Here is a 27,019-nt window from a genome sequence, read left to right on the forward strand (position 1 = left end):
CCCAAGAAAAAGAAATGCAAAAAAGCAAAATGGCTGTCTGAGGAGACCTTACAAATAGTTGTGAAAAAAAGAGAAGCCAAAAGCAATGGAGAAAAGGAAAGATATACCCATTTGAATGCAGAGTTCCAAAGAATAGCAAGGAGAGACAAGAAAGCCTTCCTCAGTGATCAGTGCAAAGAAAAAGAGGAAAACAATAGAATGGGAAAGACTAGAGATCACTTCAAGAAAATTAGAGATACCAAGGGAACATTTCATACGAAGATGGTCTCAGTAAAACACAGAAATGGTATGAACCTAACAGAAGCATAAGATATTAAGAAGAGGTGGCAAGAATAAACTGTACAAAAAAGATCTTCACAACCTAGATAATCACGATAGTGTGATCACTCACCTAGAGCCAGACATCCTGGAATGTGAAATCAGGTGGACCTTAGGAAGCATCACTATGAACAAAGGGAGTGGAGGTGATGGAATTCCAGTTGAGCTATTTCAAATCCTGAAAGATGATGCTATGAAAGTGCTGCACTCAATATGCCAGCAAGTTTGGAAAACTCAGCAGTGGCCACAGGACTGGAAAAGGTCAGTTTTCATTCCAGTCCCAAAGGAAGGCAATGCCAAAGAATGTTCAAACTACCACACAATTGCACTCATTTCACATGCTAGCAAAGTAATGCTCAAAATTCTCCAAGCCAGGCTTCAACAATACGTGAACAATGAACTTCCAGATGTTCAAGCTGGTTTTATAAAAGGCAGAGGAACCAGAGGTCAAATTGCCAACATCCTCTGGGTCACAGAAAAAGCAAGAGAGTTCCAGAGAAACATCTATTTCTGCTTTATTGACTATGCCAAAGCCTTTGACTGTGTGGATCACAATAAACTGTGGAAAATTCTGAAAGAGATGGGAATAACAGACCACTGACCTGCCTCTTGAGAAATTTGTATGCAGGTCAGGAAGCAACAGTTAGAACGACATGGAAAAACAGACTGGTTCCTAAGAGGAAAAGGAGTACCTCAAGGTTGTATATTGTCACTCTGCTATTTAACTTCCGTGCAGAGTACGTCATGCTAAACGCTGGGCTGGATGAAGCACAAGCTGGAATCAGGATTGCTGGGAGAAATATCAATAACCTCAGATATGCAGATGACACCACCCTTATGGCAGAAAGTGAAGAAGAACTAAAGAACCTCTTGATGAAAGTGAAAGAGGAGAGTGAAAAAGTTGGCTTAAAGCTCAACATTCAGAAAATGAAGATCATAGCATCTGGTCCTATCACTTCATGGCAAATAGATGGGGAAACCCTGGCAGACTTTATTTTTTGTGTGCTCCAAAATCACTGCAGATGGTGACTGCAGCCATGAAATTTAAAGATGCTTATTCCTTGGAAGGAAAGTTATAACCAACCTAGACAGCATATTAAAAAGCAGACATTAAGTTTGCCAACAAAAGTCCGTCTAGTCAAGGCTATGGTTTTTCCAGTAGTTGTGTATGGATGTGAGAGTTGGACTATAAAGAAAGCTGAGCGCCGAAGAATTGATGCTTTTGAACTGTGGTGTTGGAGAAGATTCTTGAGAGTCCCTTGGATTGCAAGGAGATCCAACCAGTCCATCCTAAAGGAGATCAGTCCTGGTTGTTCACTGGAAGGACTGATGCTGAAGCTGAAACTCCAATACTTTGGCCACCTGCTGTGAAGAACTGACTCATTTGAAAAGACCCTGGTGCTGGGAAAGATTGAAGGTGGGAGGAGAAGGGGACGACAGAGGATGAGATGGCTGGATGGCATCACTGACTCAATGGACCTGAGTTTGGGTAAATTACAGGATTTGGTGATGGACAGGGAGGCCTGGCATGCTGCAGTCTATGGGGTCACAAAGAATCAGACACGACTGAGTGACTGAAGTGAAGCCCCAGTCCAGCTCTTTCCTTACTGAGCCCTTGAATCCATACTGCATTGAAAAGTTTTTATGATTATGGATATGTCTTTAAAGGAAATGTAAATTAGGCTGAGCTGGTAAATAAGGTGATAACATACTCATCTTTAATTATTTGTGAACCTTCCCACATCAAAGTATTCTGTTATTAACTAGTCGTGAGAGACTGCCTAGGACCATCCTTTCATGAAGCACAGCATATAAGCGTCTTTTTCCAGGGCAACTCTGTTGGACTAACATTGGTTCTCATGATGGAGATGGTGAGCATGAGGCAGGATGCCAACCTGTTTAATTTCAGGTTGATCCAGCTTTTAAAATCCTGTTCTTATTCTTTGAAGCATATTGTATACTTCACTGATGGAATGGATGGTTCTGTAAATGAAGGGGTATGTAAACTTGCTACTCTACTTCAACACCATCAGTAGTCACTGTGAACCATTAAAAAGAGTGTGGCAATTTGTTTGTGCCTTAAAGGAGGAATCAGAACCACAACGTGCAACTTTGTGGGGACCGCATAGGTTCATTAATTGACCTTCAGCTAAACAGTGCTATGTTCGTGTGCCTGTTCATCGCTTCCAGCATTTCAAGATATCCAGACACTACTACCAACACTTTCCTGTGCGTTAACCTCTGCATGTGAAACCTAACAGCTGCTGAACTTTATAAATACATGAATTTTAAAATTTAGGTAGATGCAGTTTTTGTCTGTTTACTGCTCTTCTCAGCTTTATTTGATAAACTTGCATTTTGAGGGTTGTATTGGCAGTTTTAACTTTAAAAAAAAATCAAGGTCGTGGCTTGCTTCTGTATAGTGATAAGGGAGACTTGTTAATAGTAATAAAACAGAAGTAAATGGAGTAGCAAAACTTCTGTGAAATTAAAAGTGGCATTAGTTTTATCTTTGAAGAATTTTCTCACTTGGGAAAAACAAAGGTTAGAACCTGGGCTCTGCAGTCAGATGCACTTGGGATCGAGTCCCGTTTTCACATGTGTGAGCTGCGTGAGACATCAGTTACTTAACTCTCTGCAGCCTCTGTTTTCTCAATGAAAACAGAAATGCTACCCACATCATCTGAGCACTTTAAAGTGTAAATGAGATGACGCAAAGCACTTAACAGAGTGCTTAATGCAGAAATGGTCTGATTAAATTGTTTTAGTCAGTATACCTTTGGTTTAAATGAAAATTATATTCATATGTACATTTATATGTTCATTTATATATTGCAGTTAATTTTCACAAAATATTTTTATGAAAGTGTTCTTGTTTTAATGATAATATGTGCTATTTGGCTCTATTTTCAAAATATGATGCCTAATATAGTTTAAATAGACCCAGTGAAGTTTTTACTACTAAAATGAGTTGGCTAGCTTATGGGAATAAGAACAATAGAGCTTCTTTTTTTTTTTAATGACATGGGGTAAAAACATGGTGAATATCTTTGCCTACCAATTAAAGTGTGTATGAAAAACAGAATAAATAAAATCTCTTTAATTTATGCATTTTGTGTTCTCATAAATCATTTTCCTGTCAAAATTATCAGACTTTATTATTGCTGAATATTTTAAACATCCTAATGAAATTTTGGTAGCATAAATCATGAAGCTTTCAGTAGAGAACATTTGTGTACATACCTCAGCAATTTTCATATACCTTGATTAAAAAAAATAGTCCTCAATCTAAAAGTAAATCCACACAGAGTATAAATGTCAAACCATACTCTTAAATTTCAGTAACTCAGCAATCCACGGTAACCATTGTGCTTACAAGGTGGTTATGGATTGTCATACTATGTTTCTAAGACTCACTCTTCTCAAAGATGAAGCTGTGTGAGCTTTATTTTAGTGTTGGTATTGATTTCTATACAAGCTTCCTACCTACAGATTTTATCTACTCACTTTTTCTATGTCCTGCAAGAAGAAAAAAATTTCAGACATGATAAATCTATAACTTGTTCTTGACATTAGAAAATAATTTATTTTTATTTTATTTAATAAAAGCATTATTTAATAAATTTCATCTGTGATTTGCAAGAGAGACAACTGTTTTGGGTTATGTGTGTAGTCTAGACTATTAGATCTAAATGGAAGGTACTAGCATGAGGAGTAAACTCCATTGAAGGTGATACCAACCAGGGCTCTTGACCTTCCTTAAGCAATAGAAATTGCTAAGAGGCAAGAAATTCAGGCAAGGCTTTATTGGGGCCCCTGCTACAGCAGTTGGGGGACAAAAACAAGTAGCAGTTTCCCTTGCTTACTCCCCTCACTGGGGTGTGATGAGCTGGTTCCTTAAAGGAGTGAATGAGGGGTGTGTCCAGGGATCCAGGCAAAGGGGTGGCTTAGGTGGTTGGCCCATGCCTTTGGTGGTGAGTGCAAGGGTCATGCACAGTACTTGATTTTGCTCCCAACACCTTGTTTTTCTCCCTGCTCTTCAGAAATGGCACTTGAATTTTGCGGTCTTTTTGTGTTGTCTTGTCCATAATTTACCCCAACTGCCCATCCATGTATTTATTTTTAGTCCCTTATCATTTCTTTGCATTTTGTTGCTTAAGGAGACATTTGTCCAGGTGCAAGCACTGCAGCAATTGGTCGAGGTCCCAGCCTGTCACAAAGGTATTGTGGCGCTTGGAATGATGCAAAAGACTCTATCCATGGTGATTTGACTGAAGAAAAAAATCACTATACATTTTTTTGTTTTATCTGTGTAGTGGCAAACTGAAGCCCATTCATTGACTTTAACCTGGAATTAAGGATAAAGGATCCATTAATGAGAAACACTGCCTGTTCCAGAGTTTTTATGTTATTTTACTTTTTAAATGGCTTTGCTTCAGGTGTAACTTCCTCTATAATCTCCCATCTAGGAATTTTACATGTGATTCACTTCAGTGACTTGTGTGTGATTATGATTGCGAAGTTCACAGTTTTAGAATATAAGGCAAGAAATTGTAATATGAATAATTAGTTGCTGTACCAAAAATATTTGAAATACTTTGTATGAATCTAATTATTCCCATGAATCCTAAGAATGACCTTTAGGAAAGAGATTTAATGTTTATTGTCCATTATATGCCAGGCATTGGGCCTGCTTTTTGATACACATAAGTTCTTAGTAATCTTAACAGTCTTATAACAGTCTTATGAGGTGAGGGTTTACAGATGAGGACTTTAGGGAAATTAAGTAAACTCACTTAACGCACTCAGCTAGTGAATGGCAAAGCCAGTTAGCCTCCAAAGATTTTAACAAGAGCTTTGGAGAAAGTGCCCTAAATTAATAGAGACACACAATCAGATTTTAGATTTAGCAATTTGACTAAATTATGTCCACTTTAATATCAAGATGTCTTAATACCCATTGTATTTTAATTTCAATATATATTATTTGCATACATATAGAAGTGACATTCTAATTTTATATGATTATAGAAATTATTTTCTACTTTACACTATGTCTGATGTTTTCTTGTGTTATTAAGTATTCTTTGATAGTGTGATTTTTAATACCGACATAACATTCTTTTATGTTACTGTTCCATGATTTATTGAACTATTTCTCTATTGTAGGACATTTAGATTGTTTCAAGGTTTTAGTTATTATAGTAATAATCTACTGAGTAGCTTTGTCCATAAACCTTTCATGTGCATGTATGATTATTTCTTTTTTTAAAATTTTTTCATTTATTTTTATTAGTTGGAAGCTAATTGCTTTACAGTATTGTAGTGGTTTTTCCCATACGTTAACCTGAATCAGCCATGGATTTACATGTGTTCCCCATCCCGATCCCCCCTCCTTGATTATTTCTTTAGAATATATTCCTAACAATGTATTAGAATGCCCATTCAGCCATCTTTACCAATTATAGGAAAAGAGAAGATAAAACATTATCAAAGGATTTCTTTGATTATTAATGATTTCAGATATTTCATTTGTGAATTATCTTTTATGTTCGCCAACTGTTTTTTTCTTTCTATTGCTATGTCTACTTTTTTGCATTGGTGTAAGAACTCAATTTCAAGGACATTCAACCTTTCTCTTCCCTGTTTCAAAAAGAAAAAAGAAAAAAATTAGTAAATAATTGCATTGAGAAACTCTTGAGTGAGTTTTAAGCTCATGAGTATCATGGTTTTGGCTACAGTTTTCAAAGCTCTGTCTTGGTCCTGTGTGAAGAACTAGTCACAGGGAAAGGAGATGAGCCACTTCAGAGAGACCAGTTGGGAGATTGTTACCCAAGTTCAAGGGAGAGATGATGATGACTGTGGCTATGACAGTAATAGAGATGGAAAGAAGTGAGAGAAGTGTTTGGACTTGAGTTATGTTTTAGAGGGAAAGTTAATAGGAGTTGCTGATGGATTATCTGAAGAATGAAGGGGAAAAAAGGATAAAGAATAGTTCCTAGATGTTTGACTTGAGGAACTGGGTGAATGGTGGTACCATTTCATGCTGTGGAGGAAACTGGGGTGGAGGTAGGTTGTATTTTATTTGAGACACTTATGAGATATTGATGTGACGATATCACATGGGTAAATCAGGTGAGCATTCAGGTGGATGTGATTTGGTTGTCATTGGCAGATAGATGATTTGAAAGCCATGTGACTGGATGAAATCACTGAGGAGAGTGTGTGAATGAGACAGAGGTTAGGAACATTTAAAAGCTGAGGAGGGGAGAAGCAGCAGCAAAGATGACTGAGGAGTAGCCAATGAGCTGAGAGAAAGGAAAGTGTAATGACAGGGAAGTGAAGGAATTAAGTGTATCAAGAAAGAGGGAAAATCAACCTCATGAAATTATTGGGAGAAGTCAATTAAAGTAAGAAGAGGAAATAGATTTTTGGATTTGGTGACCTGGAAATGATTGATACTTTTGAGCAGTTTCAGTGGAATGATTGGAGGGGCAGAAGTCTGACAGGAGGGATTCAGAAGACAATAGAATATGTACATATGAGTGTTATAAGAAGAGTGGTTTTTCTCTCAAAGAATGTGCACATTTAAGGACTCGATTGTTGATAAGACATTATTTAGATCACTTATTTCATGTGATGCACTAAAGCTAATAGGCATATAGAATAAAAACAAAATTTTTCAGAGTAATGAATTAAGAACTGAAATGGGATTTTATGAGAGAATGGAATTTTCCATTGCATTTGTCCAAGTACTTTCAACCACAAAAGTAGTATGTCTGTTGGACACTATCACTATCTTGGTTTTCATATTAGTTAAAATATAGCCCTGTTATTTCTGTTCGCCTGCCCTTTGTCCTTATGATCTATCATCAACCTCTTCTGAGGGCCCTTGACATCTATACCTTGGCTTTTGGCCAAGAAATAGCAAGACCTTTCTCTCCCTACATTTTTAGGCTTTCTACTAAATTCAAAACCAGGAATTGCTCAAGCGAAATAACTCATGACCTCTAAAAGTGTCTAACGATCTAATCTCTGGATCCGTGAGTGACAAAAGACTGTGGCTGGGATCACTTGCCTTTCTTCCTAACTGATATGTTGGAATAGTCTAGGCTTTCACCAGTCAATTTTCAGGTTTATCAATTAGTAATATAACTTCCTAAATTTCATGGAACAATCTCAGGCTGGGGTCATATTTCAAATATGGAGGGTTGGATGATGGGTGTAGAGGTGGTAAATGAAGGTTGTATTCCTTTATTTTCTAAACCGTTGGCAAATTGGGATATATATATGTATATAATTTTAACTTAAGGTGGGGAAAACATTTTGGAGATACTTGAGCAGATTAACAAATAGTATTTGTATACGTGTAACTAAAACAGTAATTTATCAGGTAGAAGGCAGATGGGGGGAATAAAATGCCAACCTGTATCTGCAGTTGGGTTGTGTTCATGATGAAGTGGTATTTATTCAGGGCCAGCCTAGCTTGTCAGCAACATAAGAGGTGTCGCAGCACGTGACTCCCTGTGTAGCTAGAAGACAATAATAAATTATCTCCTATGCAAACAGCACCAGCGTAAAAGCAGAGCAAACAAACCCTGCCTCCCAGATTCCTGAAGAATCTTACTCTCTTGCTTGTTTGACTCTGTTTTAAACATGAAATTCCTGGCATTATCCTAAAGCCAGTGAGATTGAATCTGGCTTGGGCAATTTTATTAGGGTGGATAGGACATAGTAGTTGATGATCTCTGTTTTGGGGTTACTATAAAATATAAGTATTTTGTTTCTCTGAGTCATATAAATCTTTGTTTTATCAATACTCTGTGTGATCCTGTGGAATTCAGGGCCACCCAGAGGAAAACTGGGGAATTATTATACAAAGGATCTCGATTCTAAGAATCACTTGAGATACATAATGAAATTACAGATTCTTGGACCCAATCCTGGGCTGCTAAATGAGAACCTCTGACAAAGTGGCCCAAAAGTACACATCCCAAGGTGATGTTAATCACGAGGCCGGAATGAGCAGCAGGGAGCTGAGGGCCTGAGTCAGTAAAAGGCCCGTGACCGCACTGAGAGAGTGCAAAGGGTTGGTTCACAGGAGAATATATAAATTAGAAATGGCTCCCCAGAGCAGTGCTTTTCAGATTTCCATGTGCATTTGAATTGCCTAGGATTTGTGGGAAATGCAGATTCTGCTTCAGTAGGTCTGGACTGTGACCTGAGACCTTGCTTTTCTAACAAGATGCCTGATGGTTCCAGTGCTGCTGGATTAGACTTTAGCAAGATCCTGGGGCCATCATTTTAACACAGACAAGTCCAGAGAGACTGGAGCTCAGCCAGCATTTTTGAATAGCACATATTCCATAGTAGGGCTTTGAATAATGCTGATTCTACTGAGTGCTAATCTTGCACTCAGGTACCAATAAAACCTGCTTTCTCTTGCCTGAGGGACCCAGCTAGAAGTGTCATGGTAATTACTATTGTGTGTCACAATCTTTTAGAAGTGGTGTGTCTTCTTTCAAGGATTTATAAATATGTTGGGGGGAATGAGTTTATGCACATCATGAAAAAAATATTTTGAAAGGAAAATTCTAAGTCTTTTTATGCCAAAGCCTTCAGTCATCAGAGATAAGATGTACATGGTTGTTGTCCATTATTGTTTTCCTTTGGGACCTCATTTTTGTGTACAATTCATAATAGCAAGAAGCTCAGCATTGAGATTCTTGATAGTTAACGTCAATAATGATTTGACATAATTTTATCTACTGGATGCACATTGTGTATAAGGTCCAACGAAAAAACTCATTCTAAAAATCTACTTTTGTAAGTGAATTAATTTTTGAAGTACTTATTTAAAGGTTATTATGATGACACTTGGACAGTAAGTTAAATGCATGAAAGCTGACTGTGTGCATACTTCCAAAAGCTATTGTATGTGAGCATCATACACTTCGTTACTGGGTCAATACAATAGATCCTTTGTGTTCATCAGCAATCTATCCTGAGATCTTTGTGAGTTCCCTTTTGCACTTCCTGGTAACCAAAAGTGAAAGTGGCCTCAGGAGATGCCTGAGAGCGGTGGCCACAGGAGTAGACAGCAAGGCTCCTAGAGGCGGGGAAGCCGCTGATGGGTTGGGTCCACCCAATGGCCAGGTTTCTCCTGTTCTCTCTCGGTGACCTCGTCAACCTTGACATTCAGCTCAGCAGAATTACAGAGTACATGTATTATTGGATATTTCAAATGGCTGGTAAATAGTCTAAGCTACAAATATCAAATTCACAAGTGTTAAAGAGCTACCATATACAAACATTCATCTGCAGCACATCTATATGTGCTGCACTGTTTAGCTCTTCCTGATGGTCATTTGAGGTGGAGGTGTGTGGTGTTTCCACTTCCTATGGGCTGTTTTTCTGTGCTACTTTAATGTTTTACCAGTGGCATGCATAATTCTGATGACTTTGTAATCAGAAAAAAATTAACAATTCTTTATATCTCTTGAATGCATATTAAGGTGATTTTTCATTGAGTAGAGCTTTGGATTATCAGGTGATGTTTATGTGATTGTCATTTACAGATGCTATTAATATTATATATATATATACCTTACGATAAAGGATTATGTAGTACAGGTTGAGTTTATATGTCTCTCCAGTCATTCAACAAACTTTTCTTGAGCAACTAGTATACGCCAGGCATTATGCTGGGGGGTAACATATGGTCTTCAGTGTATTTTTTTAAGAAAGAGAGATAACCATACAGACAAAAAGTGGGTCTCGTTGTAGTTAATAAAATTCGAAAAGACCAGGACATTCCCACAGATGATGCGAGCCACAGGTCTGGGTACACTCTGTGATGATGGGTCCCTTTTCCAGTTATTCATTCCTCTTTAGATGTCACATGGAAAGAGCAGGCAGTTCTGACATCACATCCCTGACACAAATCTCCTAGACTTCTACATTGGAATAAAAAGCATTTGATAAACACAGCTGAGTATATCCTCAGGAATTCTGCTTGGAGTTAATAATCATTAGAAAAAAATTATAGAAGAAAACAATAACTTCCTACTTTTCTAGTGGGTTACAATAATATTCTAGTCATTCATATGTCATGTGAACAATGAAAGGAAAAGTATGTTTTACAAAGTCAAACATTTTAGAGAAAAGATGGTAAGCTATTTGTTCCTCTCTAAACTGTTCTTGATGATAACAGCAAAGATGCCTTCCTTTGTTGGTTTAGGAAAACAAAACTAAACAAGGAATGTATATTTCAAGCCATAGTATGAAAAATTTGCAGACTTTCTCAAAGCAAAGTATTTATTTCATTTGTATCTAATAATAAGTATCATTGGTAATACATCTTAAGACTGGACAAATTTGTGGCATGATTCACCAGAGCCGAGCAACTTGACATTAATATCAAATTGCCTGTTGTTTCAGAATTGTACATTTCACAGCAATATCACCAGTGATTTGAAAGCGTTCACAGACAAGTTCGGTTTTGATGTCCTCATCCTCCTGGCCAGTTACCAGTCGGAGGAGCAGCAGCCCAGACAACAGATTGCTGTGTACTCTGAGAACCTAGAGCTGTGCAGTCAGGTAAGAACCTCCTTGACCCAACGGTTTCACTGAACCCCCATCTGCTGGCTGTCAGAACCATGGAGTAGAAGATGGCCATGGACTGGTGGCTTAGAGAAACTGGTCCAAGAGATAAGGTCCTAGAATTTGAGTTTTAAGAAATGTTGGAGGCTGGGTTTCCCTAGTGGCTCAGTGGTAAAGAATCCATCTGCCAGTGCAGGAGACACTGGTTCGATCCCTGATCTGGGAAGATCCCACATGCTGGGGAGCAACGAAGCCAGCTACATGTGCTCAATGTGCTACAACTATTGAGCCTGAGCTCTGGAGCCTGGAAGCTCCAACTCCTGAGCCCACGTGCTCCAACTCCTGAGCCCATGTGCTCCACAACAGGAGAAACCGCCGCAGTGAGAAGCCCATGCACCGCAACTAGAGAGTAACCCCTGCTTGGTGCCACTAAAGGAAAGCCCAGCGAAGACCCAGCACAGCCAAAAACAAATAAATAAATAAACTGATGGTGGCTTAAATATTACTTTAAAAGAAGACATGTTAGGGGTATTTTGCACATTTGGCTAGTTATTTCTCAAATTTTTAGTTTTGATGCTATAAATTAATTAACTGATTAGTTTTAAGTGCTTTAATTCAGTTTTTAAGTTTTTAGCTGTTATGCTCTGTTACCAAAAAAATCATCTAACTGGAACTGGCAGTGAGGTAAATGTTGACTTTTTTTTTTTTTTAATTGAGGTATAATTGACAGCCTTATATTAGTTTCAAGTGTACAACATAATGATTCAGTGCTTGTATATGTTGCAAAATGATCACCACATTAAGTCTAGTTAACATCCATCATATATATAATGATATTTAAATATAATTATATATTTTTTATAATATATAATTTTTTTTTCTTGCAATTAGAACTACTCTCTAGTCTCTTGTGTGCGAGCTAAGTCCCTTCAGTTCTGTCCGACTCTATGCGACGCTATGGACTGTAGCCCGTCAGGCTCCTCTGTCCATGGGACTCTCCAGGCAAGAATACTGGAGTGGGTTGCCATTCCCTTCTCCAGGGGATGTTCCCAACCCAGGGATCAAACCTGAGTCTCTTATGTCTCCTGCATTGGCAGGCAGGTTCTTTACCACTTGGGCCACCTGGGAAGCCCTTCTACTCTCTCAGAAACTTTCAAATATGCAATACAGCGGTGTTAACTATAGTCACCATGCTGTGCATGACATCCCCGTGACTTATTTATAACTGGAAGTTTCTACCTTTTGACTCCCTTCACCCATATAGGGACTTTAAAAGAGTCCCACAACCATTTCTTTTCTTGGCTGAATCCATAAAGAAAAAGATCGTATCTTTTTCACCCAAATAAAAGTCATTGTCCTTTGGCTGCTGTTTGCTTTGAGTACTGCTACCTGGTAATAGCTAACAACCTGTTTGGTTCCCAATGTTTAATAACTGATCTGAAGCTTTAATCAAAGTTAGTATTTTGACACAGCCACTAATCAAATACCTTGGATACCTTGGACATGTCGGAGAAAAACATACATTTTTCAAAAAAAGTTTTTCTCCAGGTACTATAATGAAATTCTGTTTGGGTAATCAGTCAGATCTTCTTGGTTGAGAGCTGAGTCTTTTAACCTAGTTCAGTTCAGTTCGGTCGCTCAGTCGTGTCCGACTCTTTGCAACCCCATGAACTGCAGCACGCCAGGCCTCCCTGTCCATCACCAACTCCCGGAGTTTACCCAAACTCATGTCCTTTGAGTCGGTGATGCTATCCAGCCATCTCATCCTCTGTTGTCCCCTTGTCCTCCTGCCTTCAATCTTTCCCAGCATCCGGGTCTTTTCCAATGAGTCAGCTCTTCGCATCAGGTGGCCAAAATGTTGGAGTTTCAGCTTCAACATCAGTCCTTCCAGTGAACACCCAGGACTGATTTCCTTTAGGATGGACTGGTTGGATCTCCTTGCAGTCCAAGGGACTCTCAAGAGTCTTTTCCAACACCATAGTTCAAAAGCATCAATTCTTCTGCACTCAACTTTCCTTATAGTCCAGGTTTTCATAATACATGGGCTTCCCTGGTTATGGGCTCAGAGGTTAAAGCGTCTGCCTCCAATGCAGGAGACCCGGTTTCGATCCCTGGGTCAGGAAGATCCCCTGGAGAAGGAAATGGTAACCCAATCCAGTATTCTTGCCTGAAGAATCCCATGGACGGAGGAGCCTGGTGGGCTACAGTCCATGGGGTCGCAAAGAGTCAGACACGACTGAGCGAGTTCACTTTCACTTTCATAATATAAGAAGTAGATAAAATTAGGACTTCCCTGATGGTGCAATAGGTAAGAATCCGCCTGTCAATGCAGGGGACATGGGTTTAATTCCTGGTCTGGGAAGAGTCCATGTGTCATGGAGCAACTCAGACCCCCATGGACTATAACTACTGATCCCACATCAGTAGTTCTCGAGCCCACGCGCCGCAGCTATTGCGGCTGCATGTGGCTGTTACTGAAACCCGAACGCCTACAGCCTGTCTCTGCAGCAAGAGAAGCCACCGCAGTGAGAAGTCCATGCCCCGCCCTGAAGAGTGGTAGCCCTGCTCACCACAACCAGAGAGAGCCCACACGGCAACAAAGACCCAGTGCATCCAAAGTAAATAAGTGATTTAAAAAAAAAAAACCACAACATTCCTTTTAAAAAAAGTCAATGAAAATAGGGCAGTGGATATACCAAATCAGGCGTATTTAATAACTAATATGAGACTATACATAATTCATTATAATATGGTTGACACAGACGTAGAACCGTTTCATCACTTATCTTTCCTCACTAATGGCTTAGACACCTGGTCTACTCGCAGATGGCTAGAGGTGAAGTCTCAACTCCCTTCTTTTCAACATCCTCACTTTCTGTCCCTTAAGAGACCCATTTCTTGACACTCTCCAGGTTCCCTGTGTCCTTAAGTCCAAATATGAACAAGCCCCCTTCTCTTGCTACAGATGCATTTCATACCCTTCTGACCCACATACATCTGAATTGCATCACCAGCCTGTGGCTTTTTCAGTGCTTTGTTCTGCACTGAGTTTCAAAGCTTTTGTTATGTCTTATAAATAAAATTTTATTATATCTTTGGTCACTGGTTTCCTAGGGACAGGACTAAGGTCTCCTAAGCCTCTAAAACAGTGGTTTCAAATCACTTTTGGTAGCAAACTGATTTAAATATTGGTTAATCTAAAACAGACAGAAGTAGAAGATAGATGAAGGGATTAGAAGCCCTTGAGTTGACTCCACCCTGTCTCTCCTCACCAGCCCTCCCCATCTATCACTTAAGAGACATCTCCTTGAGATCTTGAGCAGCACAAAGTCAGGACTGCTCCGGAGGAATCCTTCTTTGATCATGTGGTCACAGTTGGTTAAGGGTCAGCCTCTATAGCTCAGTTGCCTGAGTTCAAAAATGTGGCTCCATCCGTTGATAGCTGCGTGTTGTTGGTCAAATTATTTAAACTTTCTGTGTCTCTATTTCCTCACTGGAAAAATGGGGATAAAAATTCCTACTCGGGGGCTTCCCTGGTGGCTCAGTGGTGAAGTATCTACTTGCCAGTACTAGACACCCAGGTTCCATCCCTGAGCCAGGAAGATTTCACATGCTGCAGAGCAACTGAGGCTATGTGCCTGAGTCTGGGAGCCACAAATGTTGGAGCCTGCATGCCCTAGAGCCCCTGCTTTGTAACAAGAGAAGCCACCTCAATGAGAAGCCTCTGCACCTCAACGAAGAGTACCCTCAATTGCTGCAACTGGAGAAAAGCCCGAGCAGCAGTGGAAACCCAGTACGGTCAAAAATAAACAAGAAATAATTTTTTGAAAATTTTCTACCTTGTAGAATTATTGTGAGGATTAAAGGAGATATTGCACATAAAATCCTTAGAACTCTGCCTGGCATATGAAAGCAGTCAATGAATGTTAATTATTATTATTGTCTATGTGAGCTCTGTATTTATAACTGTTTTTGTTGTTATTACCTCCACTAATCCTCTGGGGCCATTTCAAAGGCCCAGTGTGCAAAATGTCATCAGCATTTCCCAGGAAGTCATAGAGCTACAGTGCAGTTTTGGCCTCACATCTCCCTACTTTCCACGGAAGTTCTGTCTGTTCTGGGCTCGGTGTCAGCGCTTCCAGGGGCAGGAAGAGATGGCTGGAGCCTGAGTGCTGTTGAGAAAGCTGCCCCTGGAAACTGCTTCCTCTTCCTGCTTTCTCCTTTACCTTAAAGCAGGTCTCAGCTGCCTATAACAAACAGGAGTCTTCCTTCTGCACCATTTTCCCTAGTCCAATATTTTCCCCCCAGTTTTGTCTACAACTAGCATTATCTCTGCCTTTCACAAAGCGGAGTTTTGTTCCTGTTGGATGATGGCATTAAGTTACACTGAGGAAAAGGATTTAAATAGTTTTATCTCTCTTTACCTATAACTTCTTAGAGCCAGCAAAACTGAGCAACTGGATTTGGGGTTCAACAAAAAGCCAGTTTGGTTGGATTAGAGAATGTGGTGGTAAATTAAGTGGAATTTGGCATGTCTTGCATTCTACAATTCTCAGTTCTGTCTTTTTTCTAGACAGATGAACACAGATTAATTTTACATTACAGAAAATTAAGAAAGACAAATTGCAAAGGGCAAGAGAACCTGAGTGCTCACACAAATCCCTGCTCCTCCCCGACAGATCTGCTGTGAACTGGAAGAGTGCCGGAACCCTTGCCTGGAGCTGGAACCCTTTGAGTGTGGCTGTGATGAGATCCTGGTGTACCAGCAGGAGAACCCTTCGGTGACCTGTGATCAGGTGGTTCTCCTCGTCAAGGAAGTCATCAACAGGAGGTGTCCAGAGATGGCCTCCAACAGCCGGACGTCCTCCACAGAAGCGGTGGCAGGCAGCGCGCCGCTCTCCCAGGGGTCTTCGGGGATTATGGAGTTGTACGGCTCTGATGTAGAGCCACAGCCCAGCTCCGTGAACTTCATGGAAAACCCTCCCGATCTCGGCGATTCTAACCAGGCCCCGGTGGATGTCAATGCGGACCTGGTGAGCCCAGACAGCGGGCTGGCCACCATCAGAAGCAGCCGCTCATCCAAGGAGAGCTCCGTGTTCCTCAGTGACGACAGCCCCGTGGGAGAAGGGGCAGGGCCTCACCACAGCCTGCTCCCCGGCTTTGACTCCTATAGCCCCATCCCCGAAGGAGCCGTAGCGGAGGAGCATGCCCGCTCTGGAGAACACGGGGAATCATTCGACCTTTTCAACTTTGACCCAGCACCCAGGGTTTCTGGGCAGTCCCAGCCATCCTCCCATTCTGCCGACTACTCCCCAACAGATGACTTCTTCCCCAACAGTGATTCCTCAGAAGGACAGCTCACCATGGGGTCTAAAGAACTTGACAGGAGGGGGATGGACATGCCTAATTATTCATCCAGTTCTCTCTTGTCGGGGGCTGGCAAAGAGACTCTCGTGGAATTTGATGAGGAGTTTGTCCAGAGACAAGAAAGTCCCGGGGATAATTCAGAAAGAAATTTGAGCCTGACAGGTTTTATGCAAGATGAATCTCCTTCTCCAGAAAGTCTAAAAACTGTTGGAAAGAGGATCCCACCGACACCTGTGAATAGCTTTGTGGAAAGCTCACCATCCACTGAAGAACCAGCTCTGCTCTATTCAGAAGACGTGACCCCCAAGACAGTCAACACAGGTCACCCAGGGCCACCTCTAACCCGGGTGCGATGCAGCAGCTGGTGGGATGGTTTGGAAGTCGACTCTAAAAATATCGTGGATGCATGGAGTTCCAGCAAGCAGGAATCTGTCTTCCAGAGCCCTGAGTCCTGGAAAGATCATAAACCAAGCCCAGCTGATAGGAGAGCCTCAGACTCTATATTTCAATCCAAGAATCTCAACTTCCCAAAGTCAAGTCCCTGGGAGTCAGAATTTGGTCAGCCTGCGCTGGGCAACAAGAATATTCAAGACTCAAATGAGAAGAACTTTCAGTTTCAGGACATGCCCCCTGAGAAGTCACATTTGCTGAATGTTTCTCCTCATGGAACAAACCACCTGATAGAAGACTTCGCGGCCCTGTGGCGTTCTGACCGCTCTCCCACAGCCATGCCTGAGCCATGGGGAAACCCCACAGATGATGAGGAACCAGCTGCTGCAGCGTCATTCCCAGCCTGGAGTGCATTTGGTGAAGAAGGTGATGCCAACGCTTTGAAAAATACTTGGAATCTGCACCCAACGAGCAGCGAGACACCTTCTGTAAGAGACCCAAGCGAGTGGGCCATGGCCAAAAGCGGGATTTCTTTCCCTTCGGAAGACCTCGTGGACAGTTCACCCAGTGAGGCAAATAACGAAGCAATTCCAGAAATCTGGGGCAAGAAGAACCATGACCCCAGGGACGATATTCTCATATCTGGAAATCCCACATCTGATCTGGATCATCCATGGAATAGTTCTAAGCCAGCAAAGGACCATCAGAACAGTGTGGTGGACCCAACAGTTAGGGGCAAGATGTACAAAAATGTAGATTCTTGGAACCTTTTCGAGGAGAGTAACAAGGAAGGAGGTTCAGATATCCCAGCACCTTGGGAGGATTCCTTCTTATCCTATAAATGTTCTGACTACAGTGCATCCAATGTAGGGGAAGACTCAGTGCCCTCCCCCTTAGACACCAACTACTCCACCTCTGACTCTTACACTTCACCAACATTGGCCAGAGAGGAGAAAGAAACCAGAGACAAGCCACTCACTAAAGAGGAGGGTTTTGAGTCACAAGATGCTAACTGTCCTGCAGGGGGCGCTGACGTGCCTCCTCAGTCCCCACAGCAGCCACCAAGAAGCCGAATTGGTTCAGGTCCTGGGACCCTGGAAATGTGGGCTTCGTCTCAGGCAGATGGTGGCAAAGAAATAAATGCCACTCACAGCCCAGACAAAGATCTACTCCAGGTGGAGCCCACGGATGATCAGAATGTCTCCCTAGAGGATGACGTGGGGGAAAGCAGCCAGTCCAGTTATGACGACCCCAGCATGATGCAGCTATACAACGAGACGAACCGACAGCTCACCCTTCTGCACAGCAGTGCTGATGCCCGGCAGGCAGCCCCGGACAGCCTCGACACATGGAACAGAGTGATTCTGGAGGACACGCAGTCTACTGCAACCATCTCGGACATGGACAATGACTTGGACTGGGATGACTGTAGTGCTGGTGTGGCCATCACCGGTGAAGGTCAGGCACAGGGGTACCTGGTGGAAGGTAGCGAACCTCAAACCCGATTTTCAGTGAGACAGGTCGAACCCTGGGGCCTGGAGTATCAGGAGGCAAATCAGGCAGACTGGGAACTCCCTGCCTCTTTTGAGCACAGCCTGGACGCGGCTCCTGATGAATACCACGTCCTGAATGAGAAAAGCGGGCAGCTGATCGCGAATAGTATTTGGGATTCTGTCATGAGAGATAATGCCATGTCATCATTAATGTCACCCAGCCCATCGTATGCTACAGATACAGAACAGAGCAAATCACCTCCTGAAACAACCAGCTCATTAGACAAAATTCAGGACAGTCACATTGCAGACATGCTGGAAGCTTCTGGAGCCAGTGAATCTGAAACAATCGATCCTGACAAGCAGGACACATGCGGAGGTACCCTGCCAAGTGATACAGCATATTTGGTGACCAGACTTGAGAATCCAGAGCATTTTGCATGCTCAGATCCCCGGAAGGGTCCTAGCTATGGACAAAAGGAAAGTGAAAAGGAATTCCATGGAGCTGCTGATAGGGAGCACCCCATTGATGAGCTGATGGATGGAGCCTCGGAAGCTTCTGGAAAAGGGCAAGGTAGCCAGGAATGCCCATCCCCAGCTGCATCTGATCATCAAGAAATCTCCAATGAACCAGGCAAAATCAGAAATTTTTCAGTGACTTCCAGTCCTCAGACCAAGGAACCCCAGGAAGTATTAGAGCAGGAGAAGGGGTCTTACACTCCAGACCCCTGTGATGTGCAAACAGAGGTGTCCACAGATCACTTGCTGGCAAGAGAGACCTATGCAGAGCACCTCATAAGCCCCAGAAGAAATTCAAGTGAAACTACTGAAATTCCAGGTAGTCTGAATTCCACAAAAAGTGTGTCTCTACCTAAAGTGGATGTGGAGAAACCTGAAGAATGTGACATTCTGGAGCCAGAGAAAATTAACCAAGAGACACCTGATGAATGTCCCCAAGGCCTTGACTCTTGGGATGGCCCTAAAGACAGTGATGTGCTGGTCAGTGGCGCAAGTTCTGAGATAACTATGAATCTCGAAGTTACGAATACTGAAAACAGCCCTCCAAGAGCCAAATTTATCAGGAAATGATGACAGAGATAGTATTTCTAGTGAGTATACACTTTCAAGTGCATCCAGTCCTGACATAAATGATTCTTCAGCTGCACTGCCTTCCTGGGACCAAGGACCCAATACTGGGCATCAGAAGGAAAATCAAAATGACTGGAGTACACAGAATCACCAAGAATCTGAACTAATGACCGCTGATGGTCATGTAGAAGTAGTTGCTGAAATGCAGGGTTTGGAGAAAAACAGAATGGACAGGTTTGAAAGGAGCTTAGATCACAAGGTTCCTAAATTTTTAGAGTTTTGGGGTGACTCAATAGATGGTGATTCCTTTTCTTCTTTATCCAGCCCAGAAACAGGTAGATATTCTGAATATTCAGATGCGTGTCAGGAAAGAAATCTAGTGATCAGCCATCAGGAGAAAAATGAGCGTGATCTTCCTGAAACTGTACAGCCAGAGGACACCAGCTTCATTTCAACAAGCTCAGGTTCTGATGATGATGGTGAAGGCTACGAAGAGTCAGTGGAGAAAGAGATCCATTCGGACACTTGTCAAGTGGCTCCGAGTGAACTCAGAGCTTGGGATTCATTGAATAAATCTAATAAGTCCTTGGCCACAGCCGATCCTGAATCTGAGCAATGTTCTGTCTATAGAGGCAGTCCAGAGCGAGCAGAGAATGAGAATAAGTCAGACCCATCCTGTGATGACCAACAAGGCAGCCCTGATCGCTGGAATTTCTCACCAGTGAGGGAGGCTGAATTACAGGTGCCAGCAGTGGATAGAGAGACAAGGTCTTCTCCAGAAACAGGGAGGACAGGAGATGTCATATGGCAAATATCTCCCAAAGCTGAACCAAATAATGAAAATTACTCTAAATTGGAGATGGCTGACTTCTCAGCTGAGAGCACAGAGTGGTGGAAAGCCTCCCGACAGGAAGGGCAACCAATCGAGAGTGCGTTTGAAGGGGAATTATCTAACTCAAGTGCTGTGCTAGAAATGAATTCCTCAGTGTGCAAAAACATGGGTCCTTGGGGAGTGCCCATTCAGGGTGATACTGAATCCCTGGCACTACATGGTACCAATCCTTTCAGTGATAACCATCAGTCACCCTTCCTAGATCATAATGGGGAGAAGGCCCACGAGCAACTTTGGAACATTCAACCAAGGCAGCCAGACCCAGAAGCTGATCAGCTTAGCCAACTTGTAATATTGGACCAAATTAAAGACACAGATTCCAGAGAACAAACCTTCATGTCTTCTGCCGGTGACGAACTCTCCTCCGAAGTACCTGCCCAAGAACAGTGTCAGAATTCAGTGCTGTCTGCCTGGGACCAGCCAGACTCGTCTTGTACTTACGCAGATGAAAATGGATGCATTGTATCTGGTGTAGCAACAACTGAGTGTCAAGAAACAAATTGGTGGGAAGGAGAAAAATCACACCCAAGTGAAATGACAGATTCAAACGTCACCTCTGAAGATTTCCCTGCTGTCAGTTCTAGCCGGTTGATGAACAAGTCAGGCTCTGAATGGAGTGACTCTTCCCCTACTGAGGGCCCCCAGGGCACATTTGTTCCAGATATTTTACACGGCAACTTCCAAGAGGGTGGGCACCTGGCCTCAGCTTCGCCTGACTTGTGGATGGGTGTGAAACAGCCCTTCAGTGTGAAGACAGATGGTGAGAATCCTGATATACTGACTCACTGTGACCACGACAGCAATTCCCAGGCTTCCAACAGCCCGGATGTTTGTCATGATTATGAAGTAAAGCCGGAGACTAAGCAGTACATCGATGCTGGGCTGGGACCTGAAAGGGAAGCCAGTGAGTTATATCTCACTGAGCCAGAGATAGATGAAGAACCCAGACAGGAGCCTGGGCAGGAATGTGTCCCTTATACTTCGGAGGTGTCCTCTGAAAATGTCATTCCATTGCCTCCAGTCAGCGAGCAGACAGACACAAATGACTCATCTCAGCCTTCCTCTTATGAGTGTTTTCCTGAACCTTCTGAGATTAATGGTGAAAACGATACAGGCTTAAAAGCATCAGAACAAGGAGCCAACCCAGATATGGCACCTATTTTGGAACCTGTTGACAGAACAATCTCAATGATTGAAAACGTGGAAACTGGTATTTGTGTAACTTACCAAGAGCCAACTGTGGACAATAGCAGGTCTTCGATATCAGAAGACTTTCTTCCTCAGAGGCAGATGGATGCAGGGGACTTGTTGGACCATGAGAAGCCCTTTGTTACTGAGAATCCTGCCGTGGTTCCTGATGCTTTGCTAGCCTCGGACACTTGTCTGGACGTCAGTGAAGCTGCCTTAGACCACAGTTTCAGCGATGCCTCAGGTCTCAACACGTCCACGGGAACAATAGATGACATGAGTAAGCTGACATTATCAGAAGGCATTCCTGAAACGCCATTTGATGGGGAGACAGGTAAGCAAGATATCTGTTCATCTGAAGCCTCGTGGGGTGACTTTGAGTATGATGTCATGGGCCAAAATATTGATGAAGACTTAATGAAAGAGCCTGAACACTTTGTCTATGGTGGTGACCCTCCCTTGGAAGAAGATGCCCTGAAGCACAAGTTGGCACCTTACACGCCTCCCTTTGATTTGTCCTATCTCACGGAACCTACTCCTAGCATCGAAACCACAGAGGAAGCTGGGACTCCAGAGGATGAGTCTCTGGGGAGCGAAGCCGCAGAGATACTGCTTTCTGCCCTTCCTGATGAGAGAAACCCGGAAAGCGATGCTGAGACCACAGACAGACAGCCTGAAGGCCAGCCAGTTGTGCTTCATATTCACGAGGACTCTGAGTCAATTCCTTTGGCGGTAGGAATCGATGCCTACCCCGAGTTGTCTCCATCACACATTGACTGGGAAGTAGAAACAGATCATTCAGATTCACCAGCAGGTGGAGACATAGGACCACCAAGTGGTAAGAAGCCTTTCATTCCTCCACGCTCGAGAAATTGCTGCTTTCTTCCCATTAATGCATTTGTTAAATGCACTCTTCCTACCAATGTTGGTACAGAGGAACTAACTACATTTCCAGTGCATGCTTAACCAAGTCTTGACTTACTGCAGTAATACCTACTGCTTATATAATAACTATCCTTGAGAATGCATGCAAATTAAACAGCTCTACAAAATAAAAGTATTTTTTAAACTCTCTCTCTTTAGATAGATCATTTGCAAAGATCACAAGTCACATAATGTGTTAATGAAACCTTGTTCTCTCCTTCTCACCTTCATTTTTCACTTCTAGGTGCCAGTGAGGGAATATTAGAGTTGGAAGAAGAAAAAATAATTCCTACCGAAGAGCCTGAACAGGTAAAATCAGAACATGGGGAGGAACAGTACACTGAGAAGAAAGAAGATCGTCATGCATTGCACATGGATTACATACTTGTAAACCATGAAGAAAATTCACTGCCAGAGCCAGAGGCCTGTGAATCTAGAGAAATCACATCGGAATTAGAAGAGCTTCACGTAGATTCGGAGGAAAAAGGGCTGCCAGAAACTCGGTTAGCCAGCTCCCCGGACACATGTCAACCAGCTTCCTTAAATGAAAGAAATCATCTATCTACAGAGAGAATGTCTTCCAAAGATGGTAAGAGATCATCTTTTAAAAGCTCTGGGCAAGACCAGAGTTGGATGGTCTTGGGCCGTAGTGAGGTTAGTGATCCATCATCGGAGACCATGGATTCAGGACCTGGATGGTCTGGTGAGGCTGTGGAGCCAGCCTCTGATCACAGCTTGGGCCAGAGCCCCCAAATACAGATTCTGGAAGAAATGAAGCCTCTAGAATCTTTAGCACTAGGGGAAGCCTCTGATCTGGGCAGCCAATCACGGAGGAGCAAGAGCCGAGGCAGAGCTGGCCCTGATGCAGTTATGTTGCAGCCTGTCACCCATGACAATGAATGGGAAATGCTTTCACCACAAAACATAATCCCTGAAACGGAAATGGAGGAGGAGACAGAGTTTCTTGAGCCCGGAACAAGGAAACCAAGACCAAACGGGTAAGCAAAAAACTACATTTATTTTTTTCCTGGAAACTATTTTGTTAGAGACTGGGGAATCAGTGAGGGATTATGGAGTATGAAGAATATCTAGATGATAGGAGCCTTGCTTACATGTATTGCAAAGCATAACATCAGTGAAAGCAGCTGCTAGATAACCATAATGATGATGAGGATTTGTGTATATTTTCAGCCAAAAAAGGCCCTTTAGTTTCCATCCAGAGTCTTACACTTACCTTTCTGACTTCATCTAACTTGCCTAAGTAAACTAACTTCCTTCATCTACTCAGTACCTGTTTTACTTTTAAATAGTTAATTGGTACTGGAGGCGAACAGATACACATTTATTCATAGGTGCAAGGCAGTTTGCACACATTATCTTACTTAATTCTTAGAACAACCCTCAAGTGGTAGGTTTTAATTTTTATACATACTGGTGGAGGTTGGGGAGTTGGGGCTCAGAAAGTTTCTATTAACTTGCCGAGAATTAAGTAACTAGAGTGGGCACACTGAGATTCAAAGTTTTCCACCTCCAAAACCTGTGTTTTCCAGCAGACACGTTGCCTATCATACAGAAAAGGTGATTCTGTTTTTATGTGAATATCTAACTTACTTTAAGTAATGAGGAGACTCCATAGCAGGCCTAAAATCTTCATGTGAAACATACATTCCTTAATTGACTGAAAATTAGCAAATAACCATCAAACCAGTAATTCATTCATTCATTTGCCGTTTGGATTTTGAGAATCTGCTCTGGCCAAGTTTCTGGGTAGCCAGTGGACATCGTTCTTGCCCTCAAATATCCAGGCCCTGCTTTCAGGGACAAAAGGACATGTTGTGAAAAGTATCTTCGGTTACCTATTTCCTCCTTAAAGTAGTAGAGAAAAAAGTACCTGTTTCTTACTCTTTTTTTTAAAGTTTAATTTTTAGCTTATATTGAAGTACAGTGGACTCACAGTGTTATGTTTCAGTTGTATAGCAAAATGATTCACTTATATATACACATATATCCATTCTTTTCCAGATTCTTTTCCCATATAGGTCATTACAGAGTACTGAGTAGAGTTTCCTGTGCTATACAGTAGTCCTTGTTGATTATCTGTTTTTATATACAGTAGCATGTATATGTTAATCCCAAACTTCTAATTTCTTCCCCCACAACATTTCCCCTTTGGTAACCATAAATTTGTTATTGAAGTCTGTGAGTCGGTTTCTATTTTGTAAATAAGTTTATTTATATAATTTATTTTTAGATTTCACATATAAGTGATACTATATGATATTTGTCTTTTCTGACTTGCCTCACTTCGTATGATAATCTCTAGGCCCATCCCTGTTGCTGCAAATGGCATTATTCTTTAATGGCTGAGTAATATTCCATTGTCCGTGTGTACCACATCTTCTTAATCCATTCCTCTGCTGATGAACACTTAGGTATCCTTCTCCTACTCATTTTAGGAGCATAAAGGACTTTATACATTATGCCCACTGTGGGTCAAGGCAGCTGGATTTCAACCTGGCTCTACCACTGCCACTTACGTGTTTTAATTAACCCTAGACCTAAGTTTCCTCATCCGTAAAATTGGTGGGTTGAACTGGAGGATCTCAAGTCTTCCTTCAATACTGAATCCTGCTACTTTAGTTTGTGTATAAATAGAAAGTGTCCAGAGAGCTTTGACATTCACATTTCTCCATGAAAGCAGCAGAGAAATCAGAAAGAACAGCGGAGGAATATTGAAGGTTAGCAAAGTGCTATCAAGAGTTAAAAGCTGTGCCCTATTCAAGTGCAGCTTCGTAAATCCAGACATTTTCAGTTGGCCTAATCTTTCTTCCTGTCAAGCTGTTTCCTTCCAGAGAGACCTAAGATCCGTTATCAGAAAGAGAGTAGCAGATGGATCCCAGCGGCCCTGCTGGTGTCGTTATAGATTGAGCTCAGAACACAGGCAGCCTTGAGTTGGCTGAGCTATTGTTTGGCTTCTTGTCTGCATTTTGCACATGCCACTGAAATCCAGCAGATGATAGTGTTCAGTGGTGCCACTTCCCCCTTTTAATGAGATTTCTTTGCTCATCTCTTTCTGCTCAACCCCTGCAGGAATGAAAATTTTCTCACAATTGGGGAAGTGGACAGATTTTCCCACTGGCATTTGTTTCCCCTTTTACCGAAATAATTTACTCTGAAGTATTTGAAAGCTTTTCTCTGTGCTAGATTTTGGAAGGATGCAGAATTATCTAAAACAGTGGTTTTCTAAATGAGGTCCTAAAACCAGCAGGCCTCAGCATCATCTAGTACTTGCTAGAAAGGTATATTACTTGCTCTACCCCATACCTCCTGAATCAGGAACTTCACTCATCTGTTTCATTACCTCTTCCAGGGCATTCTGATGCACAGTAGTTTGAGAACTGCTGGTCTGAAACTTAGTCCCATCCCTCTAGGAGTTATTTAATAAAAGAGTTCAACATAAATGAAAAGGTAGATAATAGTGTGATATTTAAATCAAGATAGTTGATGGCCAATGTCTGTTTAAATATAAATAGCTATCAGTTATGGACATTTGCCCTGGACCAGGTTCTAAGCTTTGTATATGCAGAGTCACATGTTACCATGGGAACTGCATGAGGTAAGGATTACACAGGGGAGGAAACTGATGTTTAGGAAGTTTGAATCACTTCTCTGGTTTATAGTTAAAAAGTGAAGAATCGAGGATTTGAAAGAGCCTCTTTATGTCTGGAGTATGTGTTCATGCTAGTAAATTAAGAGAGAGGCATTTGTGTAGACACTTTTTTTTTTAATTGGAGGGTAATTTATTTACAGTGTTGTGATACAACGTGAATCAGCTATATGAGTACATATATCCCCTCCTGCTTGAGCCTCCCTCCCAGCACCCCCAACCCATCCCATCTGTCTCAGTCATCACAGAGCACAGAGCTGAGTTCCCTGTGTTATAACCGCTGCTTCCCACTAGCTAGCTGATTGACACATGGCAGTGTATGCATGTGTCTATTTACACATGTGTGTATGCATGTGTCTATGCATGTAGTCAGTGCTACTGTCTCCATGGGCCCCACCCTCTCCTGCCCCCTCTGGGTCCACAAGTCCTTTCTCTGTGTCTGCATCTCCAGGTTCATCAGTACTATGTTTTAGACTTCATATATATATGTGTGTTAATTGTGTAGAATACTTTTATGGAGGAGGAACATGGATGGCTTATTATCCAGCCACATCAGGAGGCAGGGTGCCCAGGACCCATGATACTTTATGATACTTTAAGAGGCCCATGAGAAGTTTTTAATTTTCTTTTCAAGTCAAAAGAAAAAGTGATTGTATTCCTATGTGATTTATATTCTGGTGTGGATTATATTTCTTTATAATAATGCAGATGTGAAGCAAAGTTTTAGGGTTTTGCTTTGTTTTACTAAGAGAAGGGGCCCATGGAAGCAAAAATGCCAAAGACCTACAGAAGTCATGTTGCGGTCCTGAGAGGTGCAATTTGAGACAGGCATTAAAGGAAGGTCATAGTCTGGAAGGGTGAAGAAGTGGGTGAGAGGCTCCTGAGTTAACTGGGGAAGAGTAGCACAAAGGAAATCTGGAGACAGGAAGGTGATCACTGAAACAATGAGAAGATAGCCATATTTTTCACACCAAAAACCTGGAGATGTCTGATGTTTCATAGGCCAATCAAGACTAACTAAAAAAAAATATATTAAAACCTAATCTTCAAAAATAAAAGTAGGCTAATAGTATACGTAAGATGACACAC

At 42.0% G+C, this 27,019-nt stretch overlaps 1 protein-coding gene across 1 annotated transcript in view; it reads left to right on the forward strand.

Moving 5' to 3' along the window:
• Positions 1–27,019, forward strand: part of PRUNE2 (prune homolog 2 with BCH domain) — a 275,745-nt gene that overhangs the window by 171,686 nt on the left and 77,040 nt on the right. Inside the window, 4 exon segments of the mRNA XM_043486578.1 lie at positions 10,759–10,917; positions 15,600–19,241; positions 19,243–22,177; positions 22,508–23,261. Of these exon segments, the coding sequence (XP_043342513.1) occupies positions 10,759–10,917; positions 15,600–19,241; positions 19,243–22,177; positions 22,508–23,261 (7,490 nt within the window).

The sequence above is a fragment of the Cervus canadensis genome, chromosome 14, assembly GCF_019320065.1.
Source record: "Cervus canadensis isolate Bull #8, Minnesota chromosome 14, ASM1932006v1, whole genome shotgun sequence".
NCBI classification, from domain to species: Eukaryota; Metazoa; Chordata; class Mammalia; order Artiodactyla; family Cervidae; genus Cervus; species Cervus canadensis.